General features: G+C 45.1%; 1 protein-coding gene across 7 annotated transcripts in view; it reads right to left on the bottom strand.

The window, feature by feature from the left end:
- The window catches only part of DGKH (diacylglycerol kinase eta), a 163,948-nt gene extending 143,324 nt beyond the window's left edge, over nucleotides 1-20,624 (bottom strand). For 3 of the 7 annotated variants that reach the window (XM_039914881.1, XM_029047846.2, XM_039914880.1), the window contains exons 1-2: nucleotides 20,562-20,624; nucleotides 12,238-12,465 (exon numbers count right to left, since the gene is read on the bottom strand). In XM_039914881.1, the coding sequence (XP_039770815.1) occupies nucleotides 12,238-12,465; nucleotides 20,562-20,624 (291 nt within the window). Of the gene's footprint in view, nucleotides 1-12,237; nucleotides 12,466-14,198; nucleotides 14,430-18,074; nucleotides 18,266-18,521; nucleotides 18,777-19,670; nucleotides 20,024-20,561 lie in introns of those variants that run through there. The other 4 variants (XM_029047847.2, XM_029047852.2, XM_029047858.2 and 1 more) reach the window with 4 other exon arrangements.
- Between the last annotated feature and the right edge of the window lie 718 nt (nucleotides 20,625-21,342).

Raw genomic sequence — 21,342 nt, 5'->3', positions numbered from 1 at the left:
TAAGCACTGGGATAGATACAAGGTTATCAGGTTATCAGCTTTAATCCCCATTTTACAGATGAGGTAACTAAGGCACAGAAAAGTTAAGTGACTTGTCCAAGGTCACACAACAGACAACTGGAGGAGCCAGGATTAGAACTCACAACCTCTGACTCCCAACCCCACTTAGCCAAGCTGCTTCTCTATATAATTTTGTAATTATAATTATATATAGCTACATATATATAATTATAACTAATTGTAATTATTAAAATTTCTCTTTATAATTTTGTGGGCTTGAATTACGTACCCTCTTAACTTTTATGTTTCCAGTTTGCACGATTCTCACTTTGTCAACTAATCTTTGCTCAGAAGTCGATCAATTTGGTTCTCCTTTTCCACAACTTTTCCAGCTCTATTTTATCCTTCCTAAAATGTGGCACCTAAAATCGCATTCGTTATTCCGGGTGCAGATAAAACCGTGATTTTATATAGTGATGAAACAACGTTCTTTTCTATCCTCTTCTGGTGACATCCAGCATTCTCTGTTGGGTTGTTTAGGGGGTCTTTTTGGCCTCTGGCACAATGGATTGATAATTTGAAGGAACACACTGGACTTAACCTCTGTCCTGAATTTTGACCGATATGTTAGAGTAACGGCTTAAAGTTTGCCGTTATTTACCCACTATCCATACGCATACATGATTATTACTCTGGTAATCATCAGATTGTGTTTCTTGCTACAGTCAGTAGTTCATCCGCATTTACCCAGGAGTCTTGTGATGAGTGCTGTAACATCTTAAAGTTCACTATTACCACAAGACCCCTGGGTAAATGCGGATGAGCCACTGAGAATGTAGCAAGAAACGCAATTCGATTATTATCAGACAGCAAATGAGAAGGTCAACAAGTTTGAACTGACAGATACCAGGATGCAGAGCCCCTAACTCAAAACTTCACACCATGGCAGTAGATCCGCAAAACAGCATTTGGAAACTGACTGGCAGGGAAATTCTCTCTTTTCACGTACGCATGAGTCAGGTGAAATAAACTAGCAAATGCCAGATGAGTGAGTAGAATATAGTGGGTATTAATTATTCATTATACCGATCCTGCCCAGAGATTTTTAAAACATAACAATGTGTTGACCTATGATAGAGTAGTACAAGTAAAACCCTAAAAGGAGAACAGTGCTTGGCACATAGTAAGCACTCAACAAATGCCATTATAATTATTATAAAGAATACAGAAAGATTTAGCAATCAAAAATGAGAAAGTTTCCGTTTGGTAAACAGCTGCAGGGGGTTTGTTTCCTTCCAGGAGAAACAGGTAAAGATCCAATCCGTTACCAGAAAAATTCAGCTACCCATTATGCCTGTTTTAGTTCAGTTCTGAGGTGTATTAGCAGTGGGCTTTTATTGCGCAGACCGTCATGTCAATGTAAACGGCAGTGTTTGTTACCAGTTAGCAACTTGTAAAGAAACATACGGTTTAACTCAATGTTACACAACACAGAACACAACTAGAAAAGTAGTTTGAGCCAATAAAGTATTTAAATTTCATTAGACAGCTTCCAGAGTCACTCACAGGCAGAAGGCAGGCTGACAGAATCAGCAGCAGACTTAATTATCTTCTTTTAATTGTTCCTGGCCACACAGGTAAATTCAGCCCTCAGGAATAAATCACATGAGGTTGCCTAAATGGGAAATGATCTCTCTGGATTTGGAGTCTACTTCTCCTGTGAAAAGCACTTATTATCATATTATTCACTGATGTGTCCTCTCGGGGCTTTATCACGTCTTGCAGTACGTGTCGCACACCCCCACGCGTTCAGGAAAATGAATTTGGAAATGGGAGTGCTAATTTGATATTGTGGCAGAATATGAAAAATGGCAGCCCACTTTCATCATCAATGAAGTAAATACAAGCGAAATTAGGCTACACTGTGCTGGCTGTGCTTTCCGTTCACAAACCTCAAAGCAAATAAATATACAGGGAATTAATTCTTCTGCCGGTGGTTGGTTGGGTTCCTGAAGAACTTTCTGTTATGGAAAAATGGCACTCTTTAATTGCCACTGATTCAGTGGGAATACACTGGTCAAGAGGTATACAGTTTAAATACACCATAACGACTGACATAATTCACAACAAATGTCTATATTCCTGTTTGTCCACCACTGACAAAATTCTAGCTTTATTGGGGAGAAATGAGAGTGTGTCTGCCGGGGCTCCTTTTCTGTAGTCCTACATTTTCTCCTGCCTTGAGGGCATCCCTTCCTGTCCTGCCGACACCTCAACCTTAACATGTCTACAACAGAACTCATATTCCCACCCAAACACTGTCCTCCCCCTGACACTGAATATGTACTCCAAAAAATATTGAAACAAATGAAATCAGGAGATTGCTGATATTTCACAGAATCAAAATCTACAAAACCTGTAAGCTGCCCATAAAATATAATGTCTTTAATAATACTGGCTGTGTCTGCATTGGGCAAACCTAAAACAACTGATTTACATTATTTCCGGCAATGCCATAGTTGCATTTTTTTTAAATCCTGCCATTTACAACAAAATCAGTGTGTCAACCATCGTTTCTACGGTAAATAAAGGAATTGAAGGAAGATAATGCAACACAATTGATAGAGTACATGGGAGGGGTTTATGACCACTGGGTTTCTGGCTTTAGTGTTGGTTTCAGGCAATTTGCATATATTTCTGTAACAGAAACAGTTTCAGTTCATTAGCTTTGCACAGGGAATTATTTTGCAACTGTTTAAAGTTTACTGTTTCCAGTAAACATATGGTAAGAGTGAACTTTAAACACAAGTAGTTCACAATTAGTTCTCTGTACAATTGTAATGAAACAATGTGAGTCTGCTTAAAGGCATTCCTGAGTTGAGTTGCGTTATTCATTCATTTGATTTTATTTATTGAGCGCTTAATGTGTGCACAGCACTGTACTGAGCGCTTGGGAAATTACAATGCAACAATAAAGAGTGGCATTCCCTGTCCAGACAGAGCTCACAATCTAGACTGGGGGAGATGGACATCAATATAAATAAAATTACAGATCTGTACATAAGTGATTTGGGGCTGGGAAGAGGGAAGAGAAAAGGGAGCAAGTCAGGGCGACCCAGAAGGGAGTGAGAGATGAAAAATGGAGCTTAGTCTGGGAAGGCCTCTTGGAAGAGATGTGCCTTCAGTAAGGCTTTGGAGCGGGGTTGGGCGTCGGGGAGAGTAATTGTCTAGTGGATTTGAGGAGGGAGGGCGTTCCAGGCCAGAGGCAGGATGTGGGCAAAGGGTCCGGGGCGAGACAGGAGAGATCAAGGCACAATGAGAAGGTTAACAATAGAAGAGCCAAGAGTGCGGGCTGTAGAAGGAGAGAAGCGAGGTGAGTTAGGAGGGAAAAAGTTGATGGAGTACTTTAAAGGCAATGGAGAGGAGCTTTTCTTTGATACAGAGGTGGATGGGAAACCACTGGAGTTTTCTGAGGAGCGGGGTGACATGTCCACAACGTTTTGGACTCTCAGAAAAATGATCCGGGCAGCAAGAGTGACGGATGGACTGGAGTGGGGAGAGGCAAGAGGAATTATGTCACGGCCGATTCACGCCCAAGATATGCACTTAACTCTCCTGGTTTTCCACTGCTTTCAACCCGAACTGTGCACTGAAGTGTCACATTATGGCACGTTAGGGCAGGCTCTTGACTGCCCCAAGATTCACCAACTGATAATGGATTCAGTTCAATTCTCAAAATTCTGACCCTGACTGAGTGAGCTCCTTTTATCATTAACTATATTAACATTGCCCCACACAGATTGGACCGAAAATTTAATTTTATTCCAAAAATTTACTTTACAATATACCTGCCCCAAGCCGAATAATCACTGAAAAAATTACAGATTCAGAGCACTACATGATACCCAGTGGTTTAAAGAATTAATGCACCTTCCAAAAATGCTGTATTGAGATTTTTCTCAGGGAGCAAATTATCCCTAAGTGAATCGGGCACAGTTTGTCACACCGTTCAGACTTTCAGAAGTCTTGTTATTTTCAGCATCTTTACACTGCATCAATTTTTTTACAGAGGTTTCTTTCTTCTGATAATTTAGTCCTGACTACCTATCTAAAGCTCAGAATGTCACTACTATGGGTTGCGAAAGGAAATTAAATTCCAATTATTTCAGCTAAATATGTTTTTTCCCAGTTCCCCATTTCCTGCATGTGTCAATTCTTCTCTGATAACAGCCGAGATAAACCTTCAGGCTCCCTTTCCAGAAGAGCAATTTCTACAGGAGGGCGCGTGAGAAGACAAGTTTAGCCATAAGGAACTACGGGGATCCCAGTGCCCTTCTGTCCCATGTTGGGCTCACAGTTTTAATCCCCATTTTACGGATGGGTGAGAAATGACTTGGCCCAAGTCATTCTCCCAAGGGCTTAGTACACTGTTCTGCACACGGTAAGCGCTCAAATACGACTGACTGATTCACCATCTTCTTAACGCTTCACTCCTCTAGTGCCAGCTTGCTCACTGTGCCCTGTTCTATTTCATCACCGACCCCATGCCCATATCCTCCTTTGAGCCAGAAACTCCCTCCCACCCAATATAAACGCTTAGAACAGTGCTTGGCACGTAGAAAGTGCCTAACAAATGCCATCATTATTATTATTACACCAGACCACCACTCTCCTCACCTTCAAAGTCTTATTAAAGTCACATCTTCTCCGAGAGGCCGTCCCCAGTTAAGCCCTCTTTCCCCTGACTCCTTCTCCTTTAGTCACCTACATAGTTGGATCTGTACCCCGTTTTAGCATTTGGTATTCACCCCACTCTCAGCCCAACAGCATTTATGTATATATCCATAGTTAATTTATTTACACTAATGCCTGTCTTCCCAACTCGACTAAAAACTCACTGTGAGCACGGTAAACATCTACCACCTCTGTTGTAATGTTCTCTCCTAGGCACTTAGTACAGTGCTGTGCACACAGTAAGCGCTCAATATATACCACTGATCCAGCTCACCCCTTCCTATCTTATGTATTTATATTAATGTCTGTCTCCCCCCATCTAGAGTGTTCTTCTCCAGAGTAACCACGCTTATTAATAAAATTTTACTGTCAGTTGCATCATCTTTAAACCAGAATGGGTGTATGTGTGTCTGTGTACATCCACATATCCAAATTCTCTAATGGTTTTCTCTTTAAATTAATAAATCATGTTATTTCCCTTTAAATTAAACAATAAAAATCAACTGTGTTTTTGTGGGAATAAGTGGTCTCAAACATTATTTTCTATCAACTTTAGTACTGAAAATCTTTAAGAGGATAAAAACCACATATGGTTCTGTAAACCAAAGGGAAAAAATTAGGTAGGATGTTTTGTTAAAACCCCACAAAAACATAAATATTTCCCATAATGCATAAACATTTGGAAAAAAAGGTAAAAGCGATTCCAGCCTATGGTACACTATTTCAAAACATTAAAACTAATAGCCCACACATTAAAATTAAAAAGTTAAGCTATTGAGTCTAAATGAAAATTCAAAAAAGTTTCAAGTAGCTACGTAAGCATCCACCACAAAAAAAAAAGTTCAGCACTATCTAATTATAGATTTATTAGAAGTGTTATATATTATTCATGTTATTTTTTTCAAGGGTCTATTCTTAGTTATAAAACAAACCCAATCCATTTAATTAAACCTCTGGCTGTAAATACCCTCAAGTAAAGGAGCCTAACAAATTGAACTGGAAAGAAAAGGTCAAGTTGGGGCAGCAGAAAATTCTTGGCTAAGGTGGTTTTATGTTATCTCTCCATAATGTAAACATGCAAAGGCTTAAATTCAGCAGGCATTGTTTGCCCAAATAGATACAAATTTAACTGATGAATTGTTTCATAAAAGAGAGGGCTAAAGAACTGTGGTTTTTATCTTAAAGGATATTTACTTAGATCCAAAGTGGAAGTGGAAGAGATCTTGATTATTGAACAAACTTTCAGTATAAATTTAGTTCACATGAAAATACAATGGCATCAATCAAGTTAAATGTAAATATGTTTTTAAAAAATCAATTTTTTAATCAATCGCATTTATCTGTGAAATGGGGAATAGGACCGTGAGCCCCACATGGGGTAGAGACTGTGACCGACCCGATCAGATGATATCTACCGCAAAGTTTAGAACAGTGCTTGGCAGGTAGTAAGCAGTTAAATACCATCATTATTATTGAGCACTTCTTGTGAGTTGGGAAAGTAGAAAAACAATATAACAGACAAATTCCTTGCCCACGATGCGGTTACAGCCTAAGGCAGCTGAGAGGTTGAGGGGGATTAGAATGTAGTAGAACCCGTTGGAATTGGCAAGGAAGAAATCATTGGTGACCTTTGAGAGGGCGGTTTCTGTGGAGTAAAGAGGATGGAAGCCAGATTGGAGAGGTCAAGGAGGGAATTGGAAGAGACGAACTAGAGGAAGCGGGTGTAGACGGCTCACTCAAGGATTTGGGAAGAGAATGGTGGGACGGAGATGGGGCGATAACTGGAGGGAGCCGTGGGGTCAAGGAAGGATGTTTTGTTTTCGGTTTTTTTTAGGCTAGGGGAGAAATGGGCATGTTTAAAAGCAGTGGGGAAGAAGCAGCCATTGGAGAGCGAACAGTTGAAGATGGCAGTCAGGGAGGGAAGATTGGAGGGGGCAAGTGCTTTGACACGGTGCAGAGAGGGGGTCGGATGCTCGGGAGACAGGGTGGACTTTGAGAGAAGGCAGGAGATTTCCTCTTGAGATATTCTGGGAAGGATGGGGGAATTGAAGAAGGGGCAGGGAGGGACTTGGAGTTTAAGTCTTGGAATGCCTTTCATTCAGTTCCTTGCAGGGTTAGAGCCTTCGGTAAGGGCTTAGTACAGTGCTCAGCATGAAGTAAGCGCTTAATAAATACGATTGATTGAATGAATCGAATAAATGCAAGGGCTGGGCATTTTAGGTGCTCTTTTATGCTGCTTGGCACTAACTACCAAGTAGCCACAGCAGTAGCTGTAATAGCAGCATTTACTAAGTGCTCACTGTGTGCTTAGTGTATTAAGTGCTGGGAAGGAATACACATGTGGTAATCAGACAGCGATCCCGCCTCTCGAGGGACTCAATTTTAAAGCATAAAAGGGTCAAAGGGGACTGGCTTCAGACCCAGAAGGACAGCTGAAACAAAATTCTAGGACAACATTGGGTACAGTGGCACAAGGAGCAGAATTTCAGGCTCCTTGAGGTCCACTCCAAACAACTACTAGGATGCACTAGAGGGAAGATATCCATCTCCCCCTCTAGTCTATAGGCTCCTTGGGGGCTGGGAACATATCTACCAACTCGGCTTTATTGTCCTCTCCCAAGCACTTACTACAGTGCTCTGCACACAGTAAGCGCTCAGTAAACACCATTGATTGACTACTAAAATGTGTCAGCCAGAATCAGCAAGGAATATTTCAAGAGTGGACTTGCCGGAGTTTTACACAGGGGGAAAGCAATGTTTTCCATAGATTTCTACGCCTTTCCTGCTGCTGCCTTCCATCCTATTGGCCTCTGTGGCTACTTCTGCACCTGGACTGATGATTTGAGGCAATAGTCAACAAGGTTTCCATGATCTCTCTCCTGTCTTGTGACTAATACATTGGAGCCCATGATCCTGTAGGCATCATTTTGATTTTTTTTCTCCATTTAATCCATTTTTTGGGCACTTACTGTGTGCAGAGCACTGTACCGAGCGCTCGAAAAGTACAATTCAGCAATAAATCTTTTCTTTCCCCTAAATACCACTGATTGATACATTGCCTTGCATTTGCTCACCAGGCAACTTAGCCTTTTAGCCATAACCCAACATTATAATAATCATTTTTTTTTTTGTTAAAGGATTTATTGTGAGCAAAGCACTGTACTACACACTGGGGTAGATACAGGATAATCAGGCTGGACAGAATTTAAGTAGGACAGAGAACAGGAATTTAATCCCCATTTTACAGATTAAGGCACTGAGGCACAGAGAAGTTAGGGGACTTGCCCAAGATCACACAGCAAGCAAGTGGCAGAGCTGGGATTAGGATGCAGGTTCTCTGACTCCCAAGCACACACTCTTTCCAGTAGTCAAGCTGCTTCTCACGCTTCTTATGAAGTCTTCCAGTACTTCATCCTTATCAGCATGCCATTTTAACCACCTGGAATCGCTTAGTGGCATCCGAAACCCTGGAGATTTTACGGGGCACTCTCTTCCAAATCATTTATTAAAACCCACTCTAACAGTGCACAATCTTGTCTATCTCGCCGCCGACTTCTCAACCTTTCCTGCCTCTGCCCTGGATGCCCTCCCTCCTATCTGACGGACAATTATTCTCTCTCTCTACCTTCAAAGCCTTATTGAAGGCACACCTCCTCCAAGAGGCCTTTCCTGATTAAGTCTTCTTTTCCTTTTCTTCTACGCCCTTCTTCGTCACCCTGACTTGCTGCTCCCTTTATTCATCCCCCCATCCCAGCCTCACAATACTTATGTACATATCTGTAATTTATTTATTTATAATAATGTCTGCCTCCCCGTCTAGATCGAAAACTCACTGTGGGCAGAAAATATGTCTGTTATATTGTTATACTGTACTCTCTCAAGTGCTTAGTACAGTGCCCTGCACACAGTAAGTTCAATACGATTGACTGACTAGTTAGCCCTGTCTGTTTCCTCTCTTACCCGCCCTTCAATACAGTTATGTTTCATTTTTGTTGCAGCTTTTGTGGTACAAAACCTCACGAAAGACCTTTTGAAAATCTAAAAACAGTAAATGCACTAATCCCCTGTAATCACACAGTTACTGACTCCTTCGAAAAACTCCAGCAGATCAGTGAGACACGATTTCTCCTTAAAGAAACTATAATATTCTTTCCCGGAGCAAACTTAGTATTTGTCTAAGTGCTAAACAAGGTTAAGATTAAATTAGTGTCAATACTCTACCATTTCCCCTTTCCAGTAATCTATTTTAACGTCTGCCATCCCCAGAAGATCGTAAACTCCCCGTGGGGAGGGAGCCTGTCCTGCAACTCTGTCTTACTGAACTTTCCCAAGTGCTTAGTTCAGCGTTCTGCAATACTTCCGATCGATCAATTTGCCAGGTATAGAATTCTCTGGAATCGCCACATACAAGAATTAGATCGGCAGAACACCAATCTTCCAGAAAAGTACCCATTATACCCTTTGCCAGTATAGCTCTATAACTTTCACATCAAGACACTCCACGACTCGGATGGATATAATCCTGTTTTATTCACTTTATCTAGTTTAGCATTGAACAGAAAACATCTTGTGTCTTTTCCACAACTTGCTCCTGTTCTTCTGACCTATCTAGTGTAAACAAAAAATTAGGATATCAGCATCTAAATAATAATAATAATAATATTTATTAAGCGCTTACTATGTGTGGAGCACTATTCTAAGTTCTGGGGGAGATACAGGGTAATCAGGTTGTTCCACATGAGGCTCATAGTCTTAATCCCCATTTTACGGATGAGGTCACTGAGGCCCAGAGAAGTGACTTGCCCAAAGTCACACAGCTGACAGGTGGCGGAGCCGGGATTAGAACCCATGACCTCTGACTCCCAAGCCCGGGCTCTTTCCACCGAGCCACGCTGCTTCTCTAAACATTCAAGAAACAATTAACTTACCTTTTGGCCCTCGCTTTTTCATTTCAGTGTGTTTCTTTTACAACCGCGATCATCATGCTGTCCTGCTGATTTTCCAGGAGGGTTTTGATATATATAAAATCCCTTTTATTCTTGGTAGTGGTGCTCTTTACAAAGTCCTGGTCAATCTTCCTTTCTTTCCAAATAATTTCCTGTTTTCAGCAGATGTGGCACTCTTTGTAGGCTCCCCTTTCTCATTCGAGAAAGCTTTCCAGTTTTTAAAAGAACTTTTCCCCTTCGGGTCACACAGGGTTTATTTGGTGCCTGATGTGTTTTGTTTGGAGATTCACATTCTACCCGGCCCTAATATCCTTAACCAGCTCCGGGATTCAGTGAGTGTCTTTTTTAAACCTATTCCTTTCAGGTTTTTCCTAACTAAATTAGCATTCTGACACAGATTTACTTTCTAAAAAAGAAATCCCTGAATTATTTTTAAGATACATATATATTTCTATATTCATTATATCTATATACACTATTTCTGTATATATTTCGATATACACACCCACTTGCAGTTAGCTCTGTAAGTCATACTTGTCTCATGTTTATATATGACCCATTTTCCCAACCGGATACTCCTTGAGGCCAGAGATCAGGTTTTCTGTTTCGCCTCAGACGCTAGCAAAATGGTCTGCCCATCGAAGATAGGCAGGAACTACAGAAGCTGAGAAGGTGGAGAAATGGCAAAAACCGAGAGGAAAGGTGTAAGTTGCTGGAGCGTACCCCAAACTTAGAGATCGCCCAGGAAGTAGTCTACTGAGTATGTGCGCAAATTCTACCAACCAAAATGAGATGAGAAAGTCTTGATTGAGTACAAAAGACTACCTATACTCAAAGCCAAGAGCTAAATAAGGTTCTAACAAATGGATATGGGCTCCCAGGGGGTGAGGCAGAACTCCTACAAGCCAAAATATTCCCCTCTGGGGGAATTAAACAAATGATGCACTCTCTCAAATATGGTTCCGATCAACCAACTCTTCCAAAAAATGCACAGAGATAGATATACAAAATTAATTTATATTTTATTCACACTCCCGTGCCCACACGCACACACACACAATGTATTTATATAAGAGTTGAATGTGATTTAGGATATGCCACTATATCTCCCCGGGGCTTCAACCAGTGACCTGCTGCTCAGCTCTTCATTCAAGGAGAGAGACATGGCATAGTACAGTGCTCTGCACATAGTAAGCGCTCAATAAATACTATTGAATGAATTGATTTAATTTAAAAGGGGGATGGGTGAAAGTTTTTAAGGTTAACACCACTGGATCTTTTGTTGGTCCATTAAATTTGCACAGTTAGGTTCTGACCACAGGGAAAACAGAATGAAACAAACCTCTTAAAGTCACTGTTAAAGACGAGTTGTAAACATGACATTTCTCTGACTGGTGTTCGGTCACAGAGTTTGCTTTTAAGCCTTCCTAGCTAGGATTCGGGGCAGTCAGGTAATCCAAACTTTTCTATTTAAAAAAAACCTGGACTTTATAATTAAGAAGAGCCCCCTTTCTTCAAGCTCACGCGAGGCAGACAGACTGCCCTCTTCTACCTGCAACGGTGTGCGTGTCGGCTTGTCTCCGAGGAGGGCCTGGCCCGAGCCAGCGGGCGAGCTGGAGAGGAGAAGTGGGAGAGGGAGAAAGGGAGAAAAGAGAGCGGGAGGAGGGAAGGAAGGAAGGAGGGAGAGCTGCTCCCTGCAACATCCCCAATCCCGGGACCTTGGGACTGTCATAGGAAAGCGAAATAGGGGTGACCACTGTTCCATCGAGCCCCAGCTCGGGCTCTGCTGCTTGCACCTGCCTGCTCTCATTCATCCACTCATTCAGTTGTATTTATTGAGTGCTTACTGTGTGCAGAGCACTGTATTAAGTGCTTGGGAAAGTACAATACAGTAATCGAGACAACCCCCGCCCACAACGAGCTCGCAGTCTAGAGGAGGCGGGGAAAGACATTAATATAGGTAAGCAGATATCAATCTAAATAAATAAAATGACAGACAAGCATGGCTTAATGGCAAGAAACCGGGCTTGGGAGTCAGAAGTCGTGGGTTCTAATCCCCTTTCTGCCACTCGTCTGCCGTGTGACCGTGGGCGAGTCGCTTCACTTCTCTGTGCCTCAGTTCCCTCATCTGTCAAATGGGGATTGAGACTGCGAGCCCCATGTGGGCCAACCTGAAGACCTTGTATCTACCCCAGCGCTTAGAAGGGTGCTTGGCACATAATAAGCGCTTAACAAATACCATCACTATTATTATTATACGTGCTGCGGGGCAGGGAGTCAAGGGAGCGAGTCAGGGTGACGGGGAAGGGAGTGGGAGCTGAGGAAGAGTGGGGCTTCATCTGGCAAAGCCTCTTGGAGGAGCTGGGCCTTCAGCAAGGCTTTACGGGGGGCGGCGGGAGAGTCATTGTCTGAGGGATTTGAAGAGGGTGGGCGCTCTACACTGGGTGGGGAAAGAGGACTTCTTGAGCCAAGACAGGCAGGTTGGCGAGTGTTCCGTCGTCAGCGGGCCCCACCGCTGGGCCGCTCCCCTCCCCTCACGGGGTCCCCGGCCCCTCACCTTGCTCCGGATCTGTCCGGAGGTGGACACTTTGCGGATCAGCTTCTGGGGCCCCTCGTGTTCCGCTTCGCTGTCGGACGACTCGTCCCCGGCCGAGGCGCTGGCTGAGGCGATGCTGGCTGAGGCGACGGTGGCTGAGGCGACGGTGGCTGAGGCGACGGTGGCTGAGGCGGGGGTGGCTGAGGCGGCGGGTCCTGGTCCGGCGGCCCCGGCCATCCTCTCCGATTCCTGCGAGGAGACAGGACCCGGCCGGCTCATCAGAGAGGGCGGCGCCGCCATGTCCCACTAGGTGCTCCCCGCGGGGCCAGGCCCGGGACCCCGCCGGCCGACCCTTCTGCGGGGACCTGTTCCTCCTCCTTCTCCCCAGGGCTGGACTGGACGGGCTGAAGGGCGGCCGACCGGCCTGAGGGGAGGTCGGCGGGAGGGAGGGGCAGTCAGCAAGGGGAGCCACAGCGGGCCGCACATGGCAGAGTGGGAGCCAAGCAGTTCGGCCCACAAGTCCAAAGGCGGGACCCCCTCCCTCAGCTGCTCCTTAACTTCAGCTCCAAAGACTGGGGCCTTTCTCTAGAAAATCTAAACTTCCCGCCACTTTTTCCGGGACAATGCTCCTTTCTGGATCTAGGTCTATATTTTTGTCCCTGTTTCCCTTTCTCACTGGCCTCCTTGACTTGGCTCACCCCCTTCTAGCTCTTCCCTCCCGAAGTCATTCATTCCATCGTATCTACTGAGAGCTTACTGTGTGCAATCCTGGTTGGACCTAAGAGAACGGTACCTAAAAGGCAAAGAAATTGCAAAACGATGGAGGGGAGGACTTCCGCCTGCAAAGGTTAGAAACGTGGGACCGTGTGGTATCGTTTTACACGGGGCTAAAAATAGGTCGCAGAAAAACCCTTGGCAGAAGAGTGACCCCCAAAATGAAGAAGGATCATCTACAAACTAAAGCTTCTATGCCAGGTCCTTGATGATTTAAACAAATACAGAACGCACTCCCTCTTAAATGACCGGGAGAAAGAAAAAAATCCAATCTAAGCTAATGCTTTTGGGGCTTGCTCCAAAAATTAAGAGAAAAAACCCTGTGAATAAAAAAGTACATAATGCAAAGTGCTACACCAGCACTGAAAAAATCCCTGGGATTGCAAAACCCCTGGTATTCTGTGACATTTAAAAAATAATCCAGTGTATCTGAATAAAGGGCACTGTAGTGTCCGGAATTTTTGTTTGTCGTTTCAAACTATGCTCTCTATTTCACCAGCACAGCAGCAGCCTAAAGTATAGCTTTCAACCTAGGAATCCCTTTGCAATTCAATTTCCACAAAAACAAATTTGTGGCATACTTTCCAAGTAGTAAAATTCATTTCCCGCATCTTAGAGAAGCAGCGTGGCTCAGTGGAAAGAGCCTGGGCTTGGGAGTTGGAGGTCATGAGTTCCAATCCTGGCTCTGCCACTTGTCAGCTGTGTGACTGTGGGCAAGTCACTTCTCGGTGCCTCAGTAACTTCATCTGTAAAATGGGGATTAAGACTGTGAGCCTCACGTGGGACAACCTGATTACCCTATATCTGCCCCAGCGCTTAGAAAAGTGCTCTGCACATAGTAAGAGCTTAACAAATACCAACATTATTATTATTATTAATCTAAGTGCCTCCCATAGACACCCTCAGAAATTAATGTCACTGGTCTTTGAGTTCACTGTCAGAGATCAGGTTGAGGCTCAACGCCCAGTTTCAAGTAAAAGACGGAAGACTTGGTCAGAGGAGAGAATTTGCACATCATCTGAAAAAATTATTGACCTTTTGCCATCTCTAGGAGCTTGTGGAAACTTCTTCTTGGCTCAGCGGGTTTAAGTAAGAAATGAAATCATCACATACATTTCAGCCTTTATTCCTCAAAGTGATCCTGTTACCTCTACTTTTTAAAAACTTTTTGTATTATAGCAGCTGAGCAACAAGTTCCTCAGACTCACTGTATGGCCGCCGGGATTTCAATTAGCGAGTCTGGAACAAATCGGGCTCCACTTAGTCTTCTCAAGTAACTGTAACTCCTCTCGGGGCACCGACATTTAAATTGAAAGAGAAAGGATGCTCAGTTCCCTGTAAATCAGTTATTGACCATCCAAATAAAATCTTTCATTTGGAGGTTTTATTAAAGTCTCTAATTGAGGTCAACTAGCCCTCTTTTTCTCAGGAACATCCATCTGCAAGGCAAGGACAGTAAATTTGAACGTTACCCTAATTTGAAAATTGAGATTCCGGAGTTCACATGCAGACTTCACTCAATACCGCATATTTATTTTAAAAAAAGTTTATCCCTTTGAATTCCATTAATTATATGATCCTAACTCATCCACGATTAATCCTTAAATCTCAAGCATATGATGTACGCTTCCCTAAATACTACTAATTCAGGGCCATTGTTTTTTCCACTTTTTGCATCTGAAGTTTTGGCAGTTACATCATGTATCAATCAACTATTTACTGAATTTTGTTCAGTTTTTTCTTTTACAAAATTTTATTTTAAAATATTAGGTTTCCAAATTCATGAATTCAAAAATAATCCCTTGAAAAACATACACCTAGAAGGAAGATGGATATAATTAAACAGCCCATAACCGGATCCCACTGGTAGCCTTTAATTTTGGTTGACTTATATGCCATTTAAACTTGAAAATGCCGAGGAAATACTGGATCATAAACAAATTTGAGAGGCCTCTTTTGGGAAAATTTGATTAATATCCGCTATTTTAATAATGGCCTCGATATACATCCTTCCAGTTCATTTTCACATGTTAAAGGAAGCTTCATTTCTTATTGGAATGTTCATTTTGTAACTTTAGAAGATGGCTTTTGTTGGGTTTTTTTTGGAAAACTGAGATTAGAGTGTGTCTATCTCCATTTTCAAACTCAGTTTTTCCAAAAGTAATTGTCCTTTGGATTTGGGGAAGAAATGACTGTCGGTGAAATTCACTTAACGTGCGCAGGTGCAGCTAAAAAGACCAGAGTGGGACCCATAGCCCTGGCCACACTGTGCACACACTGTGCACTCTCCCTAACTGTGCAGTTTGGTTTATTCTTTGCAAGTTCCTGGTACTCTGCTCTCTTTTTTGACTCCTTGTCTTCATTGTACAAGTTCTGTGGCTTTATATTAGCCATTTGATTATCACCATGGGGAGCTTTTTGATAAGTACGACTATCAAATACACCATTATTTTAGCACACTATACAAATTTATTATCCTTGGTGTTTAGGTAAATTTGATTTTTATATTTGTATTGGCCCATTTTCCTTTGAATTCTATATTTTATAACTTTCTATTAGCTCTAAACAGTCTAGGCAGAATTCAACTGTTTGGGGCAAAAACTGCTAAAGTCTGGGGGTTAGGTCAAAGCACTACCCAAACTACTTTCCAAATTCCCCCGAAGTTTCTAATTGTTGATAATGTTTCCAACCAATTATCTGTGAAACTGGGATAGAGGGTATTAGGAGAGGAACATTATAAGGCTAAAAATACCCAACACTTCTTTGGTCCTTATCAAATTAAGTAACGGTAATACATTTGCCTTAACTTGGTTACAAAAAATAGTCCCTCATCGGCCTGATTATTGTATTCAAGGCCGACTCCTCGTTGAATGGGGAAACTTCCTCCTCTTTCTCTCCTGAATAAAGTAAATCCTAAGAAGGATGGCCCTAGAAGGGGGTCACATTTCAGAAAGAATGAGGTTTATATATTACTTTATCAACATGACTCAGAAGTATTAAATGAAACAAAAATATGGGGCTTAACTGTTCCATTGTATTCTGCTTAATTTCCAATAGAAAGAACCCAGAAATAAAACCTGTGAATAGACCAACAAGGCGAGGTGGAGAAGGGATGTGGAGTTGAGCCACAGCCTTTCAGTCACCTGCGTACACAGATCAAATGCTTAGGGGGGCATTCTTAATATGCACATAAATAAAAACGTATATGAACATCACAGGTAAATGCACTCATAGGCACCGGTGGCACTGCTGTCCATATTATTTTTAGATACTTTACTATTTCGAGCACTGGATTTAGTCACGCATCCACCTCTCCAATCTCTTTCCTTCTACCTGAAAATTATTTTGTGGATGTTATCCCTCGTGAGATTGTAAATTCTTTGTGGGCAGGGATCTTATCTTTTACCTCCCTTATACTCTCTCAAGTATACAATCTGGGGTCCTTGTATTCTGAGCATTTCTAAAGAAAATCGATAGCTCTTGGAAATTAAAATATAAAAGTCACCTATCAATCATTAGAATGGATTTTAAATGCAAGTGCAATAATGAGCGGGGTATTTGCTAAGCGCGTCTTATGGGCCCGCTCACTGTACCTCGATCTCATCTATCTCACCGCCAACCTCTCACCCACGTCCTGCCTCTGGTCTGGAAAGCCCTCCCTTTTTCTATCTGACAGACAATTACTCTCCCCCATCTTCAAATCCTTATTGAAGGCACATCTCCTCCGAAAAGGCCATCCCGAACTAAGCCCTCATTTCCTCTTTTCCCACTCTCTTCTGCGTCACCCAGCCACTCAGCACTTACGTACATATCCATAAGATATTTAACATTAATATATGGCTTCCCCTCTGGACTGTAAGCTCGTTGTGAGCAGGGAATTGGTCTCACCGTTACACTGTATTCTCCCAAGCGTTCAGTACAGTGCCCTGGACACAGTAAGCGCTCAATAAATGATCCACTGATTGCCAAACATTGTAATAAGTGCTGGGGTAGGCCTTGGCACATCACTTTCTCTGTACCTCAGTTTCCTCAACTATAAAAACGGAGATCAGATTAATTCACCTTAGGCTATGAACGGCACGTGGGACAGGGACTGCGTCTGACCTGTTATCGTGTTCTACCACAGGAAGACTTGGCATCTTAGTAGTACTTTGATATTCACCCCTCCCATAGCCACACAGTACTTATCTACAGCTCCGTCTTTAATTAATTTTAATTTATCTTCCCCTCTAGGCTGTAAACTCTTTGAGAGCAAGGATGGAGGTTACCTTCCCTTTGTATTGTACAGTGCTCTGCACACAGTAAACACTCAATAAACACCATCGATTAACAAAAGCCACAGTTATTATTATGATGGTTTCTCCCTCTGGCTGCCAAGAGCTGGAGGATCCTGGACAAAATCGAGAAACTTCATCAGAAGGGACGACTCCCGTTCCTCCCGCCCCTTAATTTTGGCCCTTTTCTTTGATGAATATGATCATTAAAAATAACCCCTCGTTTGGAACCCAAGGGAGTTTCTAATACACAAGAAGAGATGCACAGCTGAAAAGAGCAGGGTAATCAATTAGGGGAAGAACACTGGGTTGGGGCATTATGACCAATCGATGGTATATACTGAGCACTTCATTTTGTGCAGAATACCTGGGAGAGTCCAATACAACAGAGTTCCCTTCCCACAGGGAGCTTAGAGTTTACAGGTGTCTGCAATTTAAAGTCATTTTAAAAAGCTATTTAGAAAGGAAGGATTAAAACTAGTGAGCATCCTTTATTTGTTAGACTTGGGAAAGCATTTCTGACTTTCAAATCTGTAATGTCAGGCACACCTTACACTGCCCAGAAGAAAGTTTCATCTTTCTCTGAAACATCTCCGTGGGCCTTAGGCGGTGCTCTAGCCTGAGAGACCATTATTCGTGTTAAGCCAAATAGGTGACCATTTTCCCTGTTACACGATTGGTATGGATCTTTGCCTCTCTATAGGAGAGAACAAGCGCCTTTCCATCTTTTCATTCTCTTCATTTACCTTGGGGCTACCCCCTGAACCCTTCCTTCCGTAAGACGCCGCTTTCTAATCCCTTAAAACTGACCTTGACAGTCTCGGTACCGGTCCCCAAGACTCAGACGAGACAAGACTCAGTCCCCCAAACTTTTGAAATTGAAATGAGGACCGAGAGTCGATTCTTGAGCTGAGACCGAGTCCCTCAGTCAGAGGAGAGTGAAGTGCGAACGTCAAGATGAAAAATTCAATCTCTAGCATTTCCTTCCGGCAGCCGTCCCCCTTGGAAACGACGGGAGAAAGGACAGCACATTTAGACTTGGAAAAAACGGGTCAGTTGAAGTTACGGACGAAGAGGAGTCGAGGGAAGCTAGAAAAATTATTCAGAGTGAAAAAGGGAAGGGGAAGGACTGATAAGTTCTGTTGTAATGGGGGAGAGGGGCAGAGACCACGGCACTGCCCAGCTTCGAGGCTCTTTACCCAACCCAGCACACATACATCCGCCAGTAGAGACTGGGGGAAAACAGACGGAACGTACAAACGGCCGTTTTCCGTTCCAACCAAGGGTTTTCGGCAACAGATGGAGCAGCAAACTGCCAACTTGATGTGAGGGAGGCAAAATGATTGAGAATGGGGATGGGATTTGGGAGGATGGGGCGGGGGGGGGAAGAGAGGGAAGGAAGAAAAGGAGAAGAGGGCAAGGAAGATGGAACTTGTTCACTCAAGAGCTTGAGAAGGAGACTGGCGTTCAGGCCCCGAGCAGATCCGAGGCAGTTAGTTCCCTCCGTTTGGGCTGGAGGAAGGAGGGAAGTCGGGAGCTGTTTAAACAAAACGATAACCCTCTCCCCCTTTCCTCTTTACTCACACTTCCAGAGCTGCGCTCAGACACTAAATTTATCCAACATCCGTGTTTCACGGGCAGCCTAATTCCAAGCAACGTTACAGTTAACTTCCCCCCCCCCCCCCCCCCCCCCCCCCCCCCCCCCCCCCCCGCTCCTTTGCCTCCTGCCAACATGTTCCAGCCTGGAAAGTCCAGAGCTTTATGAATGAGAGATAGGAACGGGAATAGAAAAGAGGAGAGGAAGGATAAGGAAGAAAAAGAGAGAAAGGAGAATAGAAAAAGAGACGAGGAAGGATAGGAAGAAAGAGAGGAAGGAGACTAGAAAAGAGGAGAGGAAGGATAGGAAGAAAGAATGGAAGGAGACTAGAAAAGAGGAGAGGAAGGAGAATAGAAAAAGAGGAGAGGAAGGATAGGAAGAGAGAGAGGAAGGGGACTAGAAAAGAGGAGAGGAAGGAGACTGGCAAAGAGAGGAAGGATAGAAAGAAAGAGAGGAAGGAGAATGGAAAAGAGGAGAGGAAAGATGAGGAAGGAGAAGAGAAAGAGGGGAGAGGAAGGCTAGGAAGAAAGAGAGGAAGGAGACTAGAAAAGAGAGGAAGGATAAGGAAAAGAGAGGAAGGGGAGTTGGTTGAAGGAAGAGCCGGAGAAGGAAGAGGAAAAGATAAAAAGAGGAGGAGATAAAAGGAGGAAGATAAATATTTACATTAATTAAACGGTCCTGCCCAGACACAAAAGTAGTGGTTCCTCTTTGAAAATCAGATTGATTTAGAAAAGCAGTCTCCCCCGGGGGCAGAAACCAGCTCCTGCCCTTGGCAAAACATATATAGATAGATATAGATATATTTCAACCTCAACCTCTTCCCTCTTCTTAAAAACGAAATCACAGACGGGCTGCGGTCAGCGCCCCGCTCGCCCATCGGTCACCAGCCGGCTGAGCAACGGTCAGAGGGCCCGGGACGGGGACAAAAGCGCCGGGAAGGCGAGGGGTGGAGGGGACACACCAAGGGAGGAAGGGGGCATTTTGGCAAGGCGGCAGGGGCCGGGAAGGAGGAGGAGGAGAAGGAAGAACTGGCCCGGGTGGGGGGCAGAGGAGGGCCGGGGGGTCCGGTCTTTCCGTGGTCCGGGCCACAGCGGGGGTGGACGGGGAGAGGGAGAGAGAGGGAGAGAGGAAAGCGGTGGGAGGAGGAGGAGGATTGGAAGAGGGACGGGAAAGAGGGGAGGAAAAGAGGGCAGAGGGGAGGAGCAGGGGAAGGAAGGGAAGAGGAGGAGGAGGAAAAGAAAGAGGAACAAGAAAGAATGGGGAGGAAAAGAGGACAGACGGAAGGAGGGGAGAGGAAGGGAAGAAGAGGGGGAGGAGGAAAAGGAAGAGGAACAAGAAAGAATGGGAAGGAAAAGAGGACGGGGGAGGAGGAGGGGGAGGAAGGGAAGAGGAGGAAAAGGAAGAGGAACAAGAAAGAATGGGGAGGAAAAGAGGACAGAGGGAAGGAGGACAGGGAGGAAGGGAAGAGGAGGATGGAGAGGAAGGGAAGAGGAGGAGGAAGAACAAGAAAGAAGGGGGAGGAAAAGAGGACAGAGGGGAGGAAGGGAAGAAGAGGAGGAGGAAAAGGAAGAGGGACGGGAAAGAATGGGGAGGAAAAGAGGACGATGGGGGGGACGGACGGGAAGAGGAGGAAGGGGGACGGGGCGGAGGGTGGGGGTGAGGAGGGCAGGGGTCGGGGGGTGGGTGTCATTGTTACGCACCAGCTGTTCCCAGGCGGGGCTGCGGGGGCCGTAGGACGGGGCGTCCACGTGCCGGGCCTCCATCCCGCCCCCGGCCCCGGCCCCGGCCCTGCCGCTCCCCGCCCCGCCCCGCACCGACCCGCCCGCAGGACGGGCGGAGGGGCGGACGGACGGACGGAGGGGCGGAGGGGCGGACGGAGGGGCGGAGGGGCGGAGGGGCGGACGGCGCGGATCCTCCGCTCGGCTCTGCCGGGGCGCGGGCGCCGCTCTCCTCTCCGCTCGCTCCTTCTCCCAAGCCGGCGCCGCCCGGGGCAGCGAGCGCTGGGCTCCCCCTGCTCGGCGCCGCGCTGCGCTGCGCTGCGCTCCGCTCCTCTCCCGCTGGCGCTCCGCCTCCTCCGCCGCTCCCGCCTCCTCCGCCGGCTTGGCGCTCCGCCCCGGGCCCGCCCCGCAACGCCCCGCAACGCCCCGCGCCCGTCAATCATCCCCCGGCCCTCCGCCCGCCGGGGACACCGACCCGGCAGCGGCCCCAGCGCGACCCCCACCGTCATCCTCATCCTCCTCATGCTGCTGCTGCTGCTCGCCGTTCATCTCCCGAGCGCCGCGGACGATGCCAGCAGAGCGGGCGGGACGCCCGCCCACCCTCCTCCTCCCCCGTGGGGTTCTCGGGCCCCCTCCCCCTTTCGCAGACGAGGGCACGGAGAAGAATTATTAATCTTATCGGGGTATTCGGTAAACGCTTACTATGTGCCGGACACTGTTGTAAGCGCTGGGGAGGATACGCGGTCGTCGGGCGGTCCCACGC

The sequence above is a fragment of the Ornithorhynchus anatinus genome, chromosome 20 (genome assembly GCF_004115215.2).
Source record: "Ornithorhynchus anatinus isolate Pmale09 chromosome 20, mOrnAna1.pri.v4, whole genome shotgun sequence".
NCBI lineage: Eukaryota > Metazoa > Chordata > Mammalia > Monotremata > Ornithorhynchidae > Ornithorhynchus > Ornithorhynchus anatinus.
This window is presented reverse-complemented; position numbering and strand designations above follow the sequence as displayed.